This window comes from Halichoeres trimaculatus, unplaced genomic scaffold (assembly GCF_033239565.1).
Source record: "Halichoeres trimaculatus isolate MK-OKI-2021-1 unplaced genomic scaffold, fHalTri1.1 fHalTri1_scaffold_16, whole genome shotgun sequence".
Classification (NCBI taxonomy): Eukaryota; Metazoa; Chordata; class Actinopteri; order Labriformes; family Labridae; genus Halichoeres; species Halichoeres trimaculatus.
In genome coordinates, this window is record NW_027437194.1 from 29,618,185 (window position 1) to 29,633,079 (window position 14,895).

At 41.0% G+C, this 14,895-nt stretch overlaps 1 protein-coding gene across 1 annotated transcript in view; it reads right to left on the bottom strand.

Moving 5' to 3' along the window:
* The window catches only part of LOC141805861 (matrix metalloproteinase-17-like), a 182,392-nt gene that overhangs the window by 62,206 nt on the left and 105,291 nt on the right, over positions 1-14,895 (bottom strand). Inside the window, exon 3 of the mRNA XM_074691070.1 lies at positions 13,273-13,408. Within this exon, the coding sequence (XP_074547171.1) occupies positions 13,273-13,408 (136 nt within the window). The remainder of the gene's footprint in view (positions 1-13,272; positions 13,409-14,895) is intronic.

The window sequence follows — 14,895 nt, forward strand, 5'->3', positions numbered from 1 at the left end:
GAGCCGCTGCAGCGTCCAATCAGAGAGTGATATTTCATATGGGGGTGTGTCTGTCAGTGAAAAGACTTCCGCAAAACCGGCTCTTGTGTTTCCTTGATCATAGCTCCTCCAATAACTCAGAGCACGATTATTGCTTTGGGACATCCTTCAATAGTGCGACTCAGAAAGTACTTCTGGTGTCGCAGAGGAGAGAGGAGACTGCAGTTTATCACTTTGAGATGCAAATCATAAATCATAGTGTTGCCATCTAGTCAATCTTAAGACTTGTTGAATGACAGTGAACTTGTGTCATCAGATTCATTGTGCCATGCCTCTGTTTGACTTACCATCTAAAAATCCCCAGAAACAGATGAGCTGGGACCAGTCGAGGACGTTATAAACCAAAGTATGACTGTATGTGTTTGCAGGAATATGTGAGAGGCTGAGTTCTGCTTCACTCTTAAACTGAACACCAGATACTTTTACAGTGTCCTGATCTGACTATAAGTAATGGAGCATACACAGCTGACCTTTGGAGCAGAAGTTGTTGGTCCTCGGGCTCCATCACTTAAGTTGTCATCAGTATAAAACTTGTTTTATTGAGTCACAGTCTAACCCTATCCTGTGGCCTCCTCCATATTGATAATGATTTTTTCTATTGTTAGCTACTTTAGTGAGGGAAAAAAACAGGAAGAACCAAAAACTTTCTGCAGCCCTTGTCAAAATTTCCACCAAGTTTTCATATGGATCAGAAAAGTCAAAGGTCGTTTAATTCAATGGTTTTCAAAACTTAGGAATAAACTTGCTGCTGTCCAGATGGATGACTCTGTGATAATGTTTATTTCCTTGAAATTTCACGACCGTGACTGATGAGCAGTTAAAAAGACACAAGCACTTGAGCCAGCAGAGTTCAGAGAGGAAAAAAAGTGCAGATGCAAGAGTTTCTGTCTGCAGCATAAAGCAGGAATCATCAGCAGCTCACTGGCTGAGGGCTGTTTAGTAGCAACAGAGCTCCTGAGTGTGCATCATTGACTCACAAATAAATATCTGAGTACAGAGTGTGCTGTCAGACGTTTTCCACATCAATCAAATATAATACCTCCATAAAGAACTGCTTACATCAAAGAACACCCTGACATTACTGAGCAGGCAGTCCTGTGCAGACGGTCAATCTTTTGATATGGTGCATGACTGACAAACAGAGGATGGAGGAAGTGAATGAGAGGACAGAGAGAAATGAGCATTGTTACAATCCGATGAGCTGAGAAAAAAAAAAAAAGAACAACAGATGGAAAGCCAGGGAAAGCCAAAAGAAAAGCAAGTTGGGGCACTGGCTTTTGTTAGTAAGGTAGAAAGATAAAAAACAAAAATAAAAGTGAAAATGATAACTTTTATATTAAAGAACACACTGTTCGGCTTTTGTTGACACTTGGTCATCGTGTGCCTGAGAACAAAGACTGGTGAAGATGTTAAAAATGAATTATTCTGTTCAGCAGGGTGGTAGACAAGAAAAGGTCATTAAATTAAAATTAACACAATATTCAAGTAATCTGACCCTTTGACCCAGAGGTCCTCAACAGGGGGTTAGTGGTCCATGGAGGGCCGGTTGAGGTACTGAAGGGGGTCCATTATATTTTTGGTTGATTCTATTTTTAAGAATTTATTCCCAAATAATTCCATTTTGACTGATGTTACTGATTTTGTACACACATCAGTGGATACATGGAGGCCAAAGATGTTATCCTTCAGTCAGAAATGAGCACAGCAGCTACTTCAAACTGAACCCAGGTTTGCTCAGCATTCACTAGCTCCTCAAGACAGAGGAAGACCCGCCTCTATCACTGCTCAGCCAATCACACAGCCGCATGTTTCAAACTGGCTCTGTCAGGTTCCCCCTGAATAGCTTAATACTGCATTCAGTAGTTAAGTAGCCATCCATACATGGCGCTGACAGCCCAGTGCTGTGAGACGTGTCGGTAATGTGCAGGACATGACCAGGATTCATATCCTGCCTGTCATCTACCAATCAGAGCTAACGTAACCTCACTCTTCATTTTATTGATAGACTCTCAAGTTTGAACAGACCACTGCAGAATAACTGCTGACAGTGGGTTGGAATGAACATTAGCAAGAACAGTTTAGCTCATGTGTTAGCTTTTAGCTTGTGCTCTATCTCTCTCCTGTTCATCTTTCTTCTGCTCTTCTGTCCTTTTTCTGTCGGGCAGTTAGGCTCCAGTGTCCACCATCACTACAAAATTAATCACAGAAATCATTTTCAGAAGAGAAAAACACAGATGTCTCTTCTCATTGCTAAACTTCATCATCCAGCGTGATGTTGTCATACAGACATATAGACGTGCCGTTAATCAATCCAGTCCTGCTTGACCCATTTGGGAAGCTAAGAAGTAGCATTTTGAAATAATCTTTGTTGGTGCTGATAATCTCACTTTACAGAGTGGATTACGATTGGGCATATACAATGGGGCAAATAAGTATTGAAGGCGTCAACTATTTTCTCATCATATTTATTTCCAAAGATGAAATTCAAACAAAATTTCTACCAGACATTGGTATTAACTCAAATAATCCACACATGAAAAGAAATCACAACGTTCAGGTCCGTAAATAATGATTGTGTGGAATTAAGTACGATAACACAGGAATAAAGTATTGATCACGCTAACTGAGACTCATCTAATACTTAGTGGAGAAGCCTTTGTTTGCAATGACAGCTTCCAGAAGCTTCTTGTATGTTTGAACTAATCGCCCACACTGCTCAGGTGTGATTTTGGCCCATTCCTCTGCACAGATTGTTTTTAAATCTGGAATATTCTTTGGTGCCCTCTGGTGAACCCTTTTCTTTAGTTCTTTCCACAAATGTTCAGTTGGATTTAAGTCAGGTGATTGACTAGACCATTCTAACAGATTGATTTTCTTTTTTTGGAACCATTTGAGAGTCAACTTTGCCGTGTGCTTTGGATGGTTGTCCTGCTGGAAGGTCCAGCCACGTCTCATCTTCATCATCCTGGTGGATGGCAGCAGATTCAGATCAAGAATTTCTCCATACATGGCTCCAGTCATGCTCCGTCAATTATATGAAGTTTGCCAACACCATGAGATGAGAAACAACCCCATGCCATGATGCTTCCACCTCCAAACTTCACTGTTGGTGTAGTGTTTTTTGGGTGATGTGCAGTGCCATTTCCCCTCCAAACATGGTATGTAGCATGACAGCCCAAAGCACAATTTTGGTCTCATCTGACCAGACAACATTCTCCCAGTATTCTACAGGCTTGTCAAGATGCTGTTTAGCAAACTTTAAACCAGCTTCAACATGCCTTTTATTGAGGAATGGAGTCCTGTAGGCTGAGCGTCCATAGAGGACATGGTGGTGGAGTGCATTGCATATTGTTTTCTCTGTAACAATTGTACCCGCTGCCTCCAAGTCTTTCTGGAGCACTTTCAGGGTGGTCTTTGGCTCTTTGAGTAGTCTTCTGACTATCTTTCTGACTCCCTGGTCAGAACTCTTCAAGGGGCTCCTGTGCGTGGCCTGTTGATGGTAAGGTGGTGCTTCTTCCACTTGCCAATAATGGCCCCAACGGTGCTGACTGGAATATTCAGGTGCTTTGATATAAGTCTGTAACCAGTTCCATTCTGATGCTGAGCAACAATCAGGTTGTGAATGTCTTCAGAGAGCTCTTTGCCTTTACCCATCATGAGGTGTGTGGTATTTAACTGCTTGGTGAAAAAACAACCTTTTTTATAGGACCATCAATTTGCTCTAGCCCAGCTGATGTTGGTTTGCACTAATTGGAAATTCAAGTAATAATTACTGACAGATTTCAGGTGGTATGGTGCATTTCCTTGCCAAAGTATACAGCCTTTCCATGGTGTGTTCAATACTTTTTTCCTGTGTTATCGTACTTAACTCCACATAATCATTATTTATGGACCTGAACGTTGTGATTTCTTTTCATGTGTGGATTATTTGAGTTAATACCAATGTCTGGGAGAAATTTTGTTTGAATTGCGGATTTGGAAATAAATGTAATGAGGAAAAATTTGACGCGTTCAGTACTTATTTTCTCCACTGTATCGAGAAGAATGACTTTTTCAAAATCACTCAGAGCCCCTTAAAGTAAAAAGTTGGTAAAGTTTAAACAAACTTCCATGAAGCAACCCACACAGTTTCCAACAATGCTGCTCAGGTAACATTAAGTTTGGAGACTGAGAGACGGTTGAACAGACCTTCATGAGTCTTTAAAGTTGTCTTTTCATTGGCTGTAAACATTTTGTGCAGCAGTGAGTATGAGGGACAATCCTCCATACAATAAAGTTTTACATTTTACTCCAAAGAATAACACGCTCTTTACTGAGACCTACAGTGAGTCCACCTTTGCAAGGTCGTTAACAAAACTGTTATGAATATAAAATAAGGAGGAAAATTAGACTTCCCACTCTATTATGCAAAGTTGACTCAAGGATTCAGCACACCTGTGGAAGATTTATGATTGTTGAGCACGGACGGCACCAAGGTTTAATTCTTGAGTGAGATTCGAGTGAGAAAAGTTAGAAGTTTGCACAATCCAAGGCCTCATTTCAGATGGATGTAAATATTGTTAGTGTAGCTTCAACAATTCAGAGACTTTAAAGTTGCATAAAGGAGCAGACAACAATAAATGGGAAAGTAAATTAGCCTTGACGTGTGTAGTGGATGTTTTTCAGACTGTCTGTGAGGATGTTGCACCTCACAAAACACAACAATGCTGTTGGTAACTATTAAGTAATTAAGTTGGAAAGCACAACCGTGAAAAGAAAAGAAAAGAAAGAAGCCTAACATTTTCCACATTGACCTGGAAAACAAAGGAAAGTTTTCATTAAATTACAGGGACACACTCACAATGTGCCTTTTTTCCTTATAAACCCCACCATATGGAAACTCTCCAAATGTGACTGAATCAGAAAATAAAAAATAATCCACAAGTGTTCATAATAAAAGCTTTTTAAATTAACCATCTGTTTCTTGGCAGGAGCTCCGGGCTGACAAAAAGAAAATCCACCAAAGACGTGGAGTCTATATATCTTTATTTCAGTCAAACTTGGCCGAGAGCCGTGAGTGGAGAGGTCGCTTCGCTGGCTTTGAGAGACAGGCGCCTGATTCTGCAGGCCGAGCGGGGCCGTGCTGCAGGCTTCATACGGCATGTGATCGACAGTAGGAGTTTGGCAGTTAAGGATGGAGAGGAGGAGAGGAATTTGGAGCTAGTGATAAGGAAAAAAAAGCTAAATGTTCCAGTCATAAAACAGCAGGTCTTCACAGCAGCGTGCACGCTCGTCTCCTGCAGCAGATGTTGACCCTGTGCAACAGCTTTGGTGCAGTGTGCGGCTGGATTGCTGACATGTGCTTTTCAGGTCAGTGCAGACTGCGTGGGAGCCCTCGTTCCAACATATCTCCACCCCAGAAAACTTTTTATATCTGAGACTGAAAGTTTCTGTTGGGGGGTGAGAAACGCCACAAGGACAAACTGGGACATTTGTCATCAAGAAGCCATAACCACGCCGCCCTAAGTGACAAGACAGATATCCCTCCTTACTCATCCCTCCAGCAGTGTCATCTGTTTCTTCTGCTGCAACAAAGCAGCGTGAACAGGAAGCTGGGAGCGTTATTTAAAGTCTCTACTGTTGAGGAATCAGCCCTTTATATCTCTGTGAGGGAAGATGCTGTGCCTCTGATGTTGAAACCAGTAAAAGCTGACACTTTGTGAGTGCTCCTTTTAACTCAAAGTATGAAAGAAATGAAAAAAGACAGACGGCAGATGCAAATAGGCAGAAAAAGAAAAATATCTGTTTCTTTTGCACATGAGAAAGTTTCTGGTACACAACAGAAACCAGCTGGTCTTAGCATTGGTTATTCTTGTAATCAATATGACATGACTTAGTTGAACTATATTTTAATCTGGGAATTAATTAAAAGGACATAACTGATTCACTATTATATTGACTCAGAATATCATTTAAATCAGGTTTTAAAGTCTTGTAATCTGTTTTGGCAAAAAGGATACACCTGTATCCATCAGGTAATAGCTTTCATTTATGAACTAAACATTGGGCCAACTCCATGGATACCGATAGATGTACCCAAAATGCAAGGCATATGGATTACTCTCGTTGCGAGGCGCTGCCCAAGGAGCTGCCTGTTGCAGCAGCTCTCTCTTCTTTGTCCGTTTCTTGTAATTTTTTTCGTCTCTTTTTCGTCATCTTTGTATTTGGAGTGGATCATTACTTTGTATGGCTCATTTGTTGGTCATGGACTTCAAAATTTTTGTGGCTTCAGTGATATTTTTACTACTTTTCTCCTGTGTTTGTCTGGAGACCCTACATGTAACCATGGCTGCGTTTTTTACATGGGAAATCAGCTGTTAGCAGCCTGTAGCATGTCAATGCTAACTGGTGAAAGGCCAGATGTCTTCCCACAAGGTGAGGAGGAGGAGGTGAGGACGATGTGCTGTTTCTCAGGTGTGAGCTAAGAAGTGATGACATGGACCTGTCCTTCCATCCATCATTGTTGGGAACCTAAGATCTATCTCCATTAAGATGGACGAGCTAGCTGTGCTAACCCAGCAACAGAGGGAATACCATAAGGTAGAGTAGCATCATGCTATTCACAGACATGGCTAATGAAGCTAACACCAGACACCAACGCCACATTGGAAGAGCTTCACCTGCTGTGAGCAGACAGGATCCAGGAGACAGAGACTGAACAGACTGCTGAAGAAGCTCAGTCCTGGACCCTGTGGAGGTGGAGACTGGCTGAACTGGACAATGATGGACAAGCTATCATCACCTATTTTCTTGTGGACCTTTTTGCACTTTCTATACACTTTCTTACTTTTTTTTCTTGATTGCTGCTGTGACTTCAATTTCGTTGTACTTGTTACAATGACAATAAATTTTTATTCTATTCTATTTTATTAGTCATATATCCTGTGAGTGACATTAAACCAGTGACATGCGTTTTTTCCATTGTTAGTCTTTATAACCTACTGACCGATGGCATAGGGAAACACACATAGCCAGTTCCCTTCCATCTCATGTCTAACAGAAAAACTGTTGAAACGGTTGTTATGAATGTCCAAAGCTGCCTTAGTCAACTTTGAGCAGAAAATTATCAGAAAAAGCTGCAGAGACATTCTCAAAAATGACCAGCTACCACCCGAAATTACAGAGCTGCTGATTCAGAATGGATTTTTATTATCAAAGGACTTTTTTGTGTCTTAAAATATGGTCTGTGATTTGCCCTGGAACTTTTACAAACATGGTTGATTCACATGGGATTAAACACAGATGCCCTCTGCAGTTACTACAAATGATCAGGTCTCCAGGTAGACGAACCTTGTGCTAATAGATCTGAAGTCCTGGCTGGTTTCACTTGGGGACCTAATGTCTCATGTGCACCCAAAACTTTCTTGTAAGCACCTGATAGTTTCTCATGTGCAAATGGAACAGATTTTTTTTCTGCCTATGTCTCTTTAGGGGCTCTGTAAAATCCTAATCAAGTCTTTCACTGTTTTAATAAATCACAAGAGGATAAACATGGTGGACACCCCTTTTTAGCTACTGAAGTTTTTTAGGTGACATCACAAAGTCCACCTGCCCTCTCCTGGACAGCAAATCTTCCTCCCTGGTTGTCAGCGCCAAATAAATTTCTCTAGTCCCTAAATTCTCTGAAGAAACTGTAATCCACAGTTTTAACCATGATTACTTCCTGTTGCATGGACTTAAAAACAGTGCCCTGTGAACTAATTTTATGAAAACGCCAAAATAGCACAACTCAGAGGCTTGATAAAGACAAACCTCAGTCATTGCATTTAAAAGTGTTTTGGTGACCCACAGAGCATGCATTTATCATTTATCATTTAGCACCTTTATCACAGCTGCAGCTCTCATGCTCACCCTTGAGTCATAAGATGAATAGGGCAGACAGATACAGCACACTATGCATGATGGGAAGAAATGATTTTCCTCTTAAAATGTTCATGTGGAAAAAACACAAAATAAAATCATGTGCAAAAGTCCCGAATCTGTCAAGTCTGAAGTCCTTGAGGGAAATTCAAAGTCTCCAGTCATGTTTGTGTGTGTTTACGTCTCTGCTGACTCTGATCTACTTCCACTGATGTTGAAACCAGGAATGAGGTGGGATCAGACAAACGCCTTGATGACTAAACAGCTTCATCTTGCCCACCTGCCAGTTTAATTAGTGATGCTCAATGTCATGTTTAATTAGGAATAATGCTTGGCGAAGACTTAAAAAAAAGAAATGAGGTGAAGGGACAAGACCAGTCACTCTATCAGGCTGTACATGTGTTTATATCTACAGTTAAAAGGGAGCTTTATGTGGGCTCTAACAGGGCTTCTTTGTATTTTGGAGGCAGCCTTGAATGTACAACTAAATAGCTTTTTTTTTCCACTGTCACTTTATTCTTCAGCAGAGTTTTCATAAAAAACTCAAACTTTTTACTTTAAAAGATCTGACATTTATAAAACATACCTTTTCTTCTCCAAACATCCTCCCAGTCTTCTCTCAGCACAACCTATTCTCTTCCTTTACCGTAACTACTGCAGCTCCCTCACTGATGCTCTCACAGCCTTCCCATCGTTCCCCGACTATCGACCTGTTTCTTCAATCCTCCAGTGCCCCGATGTCCTGCTTTCCCTCTGCATCTTACTTTATTCTGCTTTTATTCCTCCCTACCTAAGATATATTAGGCTGCCCAGTTCATCATTCCTCTGCAGGTCGCCTTAGCCTGTCCGGCCATCGGCCAACTCTCATTAACTGAGGTCGACCTGGCCGAATTAAAGACTTTCCTCAGGTACATAAATACTTGTTAAGCCAGTTCATGTCCACCAATTAGAATACAGCACCCTTTGATCTGATTTTTTCTGCATTCTGTTTCCCTCAACGTGCACATTAAGGGTTTAAATCATGGTCCGCAAATAAGGAAATCAATCATCAGTCATTAAATCAGAACACAAACACATCTTACCCATGAATGAAGCCTTTGATGATGTGACTTCACAACACCAGCGTCACATTCTTTCAAACCAAAGCTTCATTCTTCAGAAACGATTTCTCAGAATCACAATTTCTGAAAGCGCAGTGGAGGCTTACAGCCAAGCCGTCTGTTTCTGTGTGTGCCTGCTGTCATCTACACAGCGGCTGAGCTGAGGAGCCATGCTGACCTGATGGTAGTAAACACCCTGCGTCTCTAAACACCAGCGATCCAACCACTTACAGTTCTGAAAAATGACCATGCTACACCATAAAAAAAGCCATGAATTATGATAATATGCACATCTAGATGGAATGTGTTCCGCAGAGCAGCATCAAACAACACTTAGGGTGGCAAAGAAGCATACTTTCGATTTTATTTTTTCAAACCTGCAGTTTTTCCACAAATTTTCCTAAAGCATAACTGGGTTTTATAAATTCTGAAGCTGTTAGATGCAGAAGGTGTAAAATGTCAGGCTTGGTGGTAAATCGCAAAACATTAATTCAGTGTGTATCACCGGCTTAACCAAAATTGAGATTTAAAAATGTTTGTGTTATTTTTGTGCGAAAATATTTCATTGACACATGCTGCAAAGGACAAGCTAGAAAGCTGAGTGAATTCTTTTCCATAGGACATTGACAGAAAAGCCACTCAAGTTGATACTCAGTGAACATGCAGAGGATGAAATCCATCCCTTACTGTGCTGCAGAGCTGAAGTGTGCTGGAGCTCTGGATCCAGTTTGTCTGCACTCGATAGAAATATCAACATCAGTGGTATAATAAAAAGTCCAGGACAGTTCAGTTTGCACTTTTTACTTATTTTGAAAGTGCAGATTTTAAACTATTTACCAGTTTTTCAAATTATGCAGATAGGCCAAGTAATCCAGAGTTACTGCACTGTTCCCCTCTGGCTGGTGTTACAGAGCTCTGTGTGTCAGGACATCCAATCACAGGAACAGTTTCTTCCCCTAGGCCGTCGGCAAATAATAATAATAATAATAATAATAATAATAATAATTATTATTATTATTATTATTATTATTATTATTATTATTATTATTATTATTATTATTATTATTTATTTTTTTAATTTTCTTACTGCTTAAGCTCTATTTTTTCTATTTTGTTATTATTTAGTGTTAACTCACAATAATTGTTTGGAGAGAGTGCAGTTTAAACCATAGTCAAATTCCTTGTATTCTTGAAGATACTCTGCAAATAAAGGCTTTTCTCATTCTCATTCTCATTTTGAGTTGTAAAAAATTATAGACACTTTTGGTGCAGGATGAAACAATAATAACAAGTTATTCTGTGCTAACAAGCCACAAGTGCTGGCAAAAAAAAAAAAAGGAAAGAAAGAAAAAGAAAAAGCAAACAACTGAAAAATGTGACACTCCATTCCTTTTGGTCGAAAGTGCACCACTTCAGCCAATCACAAAAATGATATGGTTGCTACGAGAGAGGGGAAGTTTTGGGAGCTACAGAGATGGGAAAGAAAAGGCACTAAACAAACAAAGATCTTTTCTCTTGATTTTATAGTTTCATTTTGTAGTTATTGCCCAGATGTGTCATCAAAATACAACTGAAAACTTTTCGAAAGGATCAAAAACTTAGAAATAGTCCCATTAAAGCTGTTTAGAGATGCACCAGAGCTGTGACTGTACTAAGCCCCATTTTTAATTAGCATTAAAATGTTAATGTTATTCACTCTAAATTGTCTGTAGGTGTGAGTGTGTGCGTGAATGGTTGTCTGTCTCTGTGTCAGCCTTGTGATTGACTTGTGACCAGTCCAGGGTGTACCCGGCCTCTCGTCCAATGACAGCTGGGATAGGCTCCAGCCACCCCCAACCCTAAACAGAATAAGCCGTTCAAAAAATGAATGAATGAATGAATGAATGAATGAATGAATGAATGAATGTTACAGTTATTAAAACTTTTAGTTCTGCTCCTGCAGCTGGTTAAAATCTGGTGGTAGAAGTGGGAAGTTTTTAACAGAAGGTTACTCAGCTTTTCATACAGAGTGTGTGGTTACTGACGCACTGAGCAGCACTTAGCCTTTACAAACAGCTCTCCATAAGGGAGAGACAGAGTGCTGAGAGAAACCCAGGCTCCATGTTTCTGTGTCTATGTCCTTCTACCCTGTGTGTGTTATGAATTAATTTTTAGGACTTTTTCTTTTTTTTTTTCCAAAATGTGTTCACACGTAGCTCACAAAGTGACCGTCACACCAGCTGTGATCTTCTCCTTCACTTCGTAGTAGCGTGTGAGAAGCTACATCAGGCTAACCATATGTTTCTCCTCCTCCTCTCTGCTTTTAAACACTAAGCTGTGTCCCTGACAGATGGTCCAGCTGCGCTTAAAATGACCATGTTATTTAGTCATGTACAGTATAAACTGCAGAATGACTCTGTCAATAACCACTTTGTGTTTGGGAGGACCTAAAACACTCCTTTTGTTGGGACGAGGTTTCACAAGCACCTTGAATCATTTAAAATTCCTCTGACACAGCACCAGGAACAGCTTCTATGAATGAGATTTCAAAGTCGGGCTTGATGTTCCTCCATAATTAACCAAAACAGTGCTTTCATAAACTACTGGTGCTCTGAGCCATATTGAACCCATAACAAAGTTTTCCATGTTGAGGGTCACTCAGACTAACTTCACTCTTTTAGCTTTAGGGCCTGTGTCCACTAACAGTGATATATTCAGCACTTAAGAGTCCTACGCACACATATCTCCAGCATGAACACTCATTGCTGAAAATAGTTTGATTATTGGCACAGCTCAATTGGCTACCAGTTGCAGCAGCTCTTTCTTCCGTATCCCTTTTTTTTTCTTTCTTTTCACTTTCTTTTCCCTCATCTTTGCATTTGAGGCCTGTCACTACTTTTCATGGCTAATTTGTTGGCAATAAATGGCAAACTAGTTACATCTGCAGTGGTAACCATGGTGGCATTGTTAACATATGAGATGAACTTTTAGAAGCCTGTTGCATGTCAGCGCTAACTGGTGCTACGCCTGATGTTTCCCGCAGACTGAGGAGAAGGAGGTGAGGATGAGGTGCTGGTACTACGGTGTGAGCTAAGAACAATGACATCAACCTGTCCCTCCATCCATTGTTATGGGAATGTAAGATCTATCTCCAATACTCTGGCATTATGGCAGAGCCGCTGTCTCTGATGAACAACATGTCACACCCCTTTCAGAAGACTACTTACCTTTATGTTATGCTTGATATGTACATGTATATGTGTTTTTCTTACTGGATCCTTCTAGTATTCAATGTATTCTTATTGTAATGCTTTTCACTATACATTTTTTATATTTGCTGCTGTAACAATGTAAATTTCCCTGTTGTGGGACAATAAAGGTGTGTCCCATCTTCATACTTGAGAGAATATCAAGGTGAAAATCAGAAAAGTGGTGCTAGTGGAAACAGGCCCATAGTGCTCCACTTACTGATCCTTTCCATTTGTTGTGTAGTTTACTTCTTAAATGTGTCCTGTTTCAGATCCCTATGTGAACTAGTCAGACTTAATCTAACCTGTGTGTGCAAAAGACACAATTATTAATGAAATTGAAAGCAGAGTAAGGCCATTTATAAATTGTACTACTCACATTCAAATGTTGATATTATGGGTAGTTTTTACTGACAAATATTTCTGCCCATTGTCTGTTCCAAACAGCTCAGTAGAATAAATAATACATGTTCCCAGCTGTGGATGTTGACTTGCTTCTCTTTTCTTAGCGGGGGATATTGCACACCTTTTCTTTTCAGTCCAGGCATTACCTTTTAAGAAAGTTTGCAAAATATTCCTGTCAAAAAAATAAAAAGTAAATCATGTGATGAGACAGACATAATCATTTTATTAAGAAGTAAATATCAACTCTGAGGGGAGTAGACTGGTAGCATTTAGTGTTTGCCTGAAAACAGCCACTTGATATTTTATGGCCTTAAATGAGCACAGTAAGCAATTAATAGCTTTTGATTCCAAGGAACAGCACGCCGCCTCTTCCTGCCGCACAGCGCAGCCATCAGGATGAGAACTCGCTCTGAGTCCACTGGCTCAATGGCCTCATCATGTGAAGCACCCTTCAGCAGCAAGCAGCACTTCAGGTATAAATTATGAGCAATCATTATGCTGATTCCTGAATATATTTGTGTGTGTGTGTGTGACTGTGTTTGTGAGTGTGTGTGCATGTGTCTAAGCCTATCTGAGTGAAGCGTGAATTTGATTTCCCCTACCTCCAGGACAGATGCCTCTTATCCCACTTGTTCTGAGGGTTTAAGCCTCGTTTCCTGCGGCCCGTTGTCCCCTCTCCTTCAGACACATCTGGCAGAGAACATCTGGGTGTTTTCATTAAACCCAGCGTGGCTTGGTCTGTTGGAGGAGAGAATACATGACTTTATAGGGATCAATGGAAGGAGATTAATTAGGAAAAAATGATGAGAAAACAGAGTAAATAAGATTTTAATTATGTAGCTTCATGACAGCAGGTTTACAGAGTTACCTTGTGACTAGAGATGGAAGGTTTATGAAAAAAACCTAACCCTCTGGTTCACCTGACCTGGTTGTGTTGTTGTTCAGTTCATGTTTTTTATTTTTTTCAATTTTTTCAGTTTGGAGCGTGTGTTGTTCCGATCATATGCATGCATAACACAAGGCGAAGGAGTATAGAAAGAAAGGCGTGGAGGGAGGCGTGTGTTGTGTACATGGCAAGTGGAGAAGACAGAGTAAGGGCCCACAGGCAAACCGTCCTGTGCTTCACCACGCTCCAACACAAGTGTGCTGTGCTTGAGCACGATTCACTTCTCTGCTTTGTCACGCTTCAGAGAAGTGGGCTTCAGCACAGTTCATCCACTTCATGCACGAGCACACGCACGTTGACAGTGGGTATGATCCAAGGCATATGATCGCTGCAACCGCTCCTCTCAACAATCATTTTAAACAAAGCAGGGGCGTTAGAGGGCTGTCTGACCAAACTCAACATAAGACAAAAAGTTTCCAAAGTTGTAGCAGTGCTCTCTGTGTGTCATTGTGCTGACTCTGATGAGACTGTGCTTCATGTAAACAGACACTTCATGATGATGTAGGCGAGCCATGCGCGTATGTGATACCTGCGAACGTCTGGATTATATTGGAGAAGTGTGACCGCTGGCTGTACCAGCTTGAGTACTTGAGTTTGGATGGCCAGTGTGACGGCGCCCTCAGAGGTTCTGTGTGGCGTTGTGTTGTTCTGCTAATTGGGAGCACTTTAGATTCAGTGTGACCTCTGAGGACAGCGGTAAAAATGTTGCCAACTCAGAGAGTTTGCTGCTACATTTAATGACTTTTCAGACGCCTATGGTAATTTTTTTTAAGGCGACTAGTGAAAAATTTAGCAACTTTTATGGAGTTTTGAGACTCTGACATGAAAGCATGCTTGATATTACTCCAAGCGTCCCATTTTTGCGCAGCAGCTGCTGCCATTGGCCCCTCCCCTATCTGAAACACAGACTAACAGTCCTCCTCACCCCTGAAATACAAGAGATACGCCTGTATTGCGACTCCGCCGTGATGCGTCTTGACTGCGCTTGATCTTCCCTGTGCTGAATTCATGCGTCACATCCGTCAAAAACAAGATGGCTGTGTATTACCTGCAACATGAGGAACCAGCCACACAGACAGACTGAAACGGAACAGATCCAGTGTGAGTTGACACATTGATTTTTAATGAAACCTATTTAATCTATTTGCCGTAACAGAACAGAGATAGACTGCTGACACATTTGGGGCTCTAATTTCGTAGACCAGGCGCAGGCGCAGGCGCACCTGCCCTGCGCCGGCCTTCGCCGTGCGCACAGGGCGTGACCGGCGCACTTTGCAAG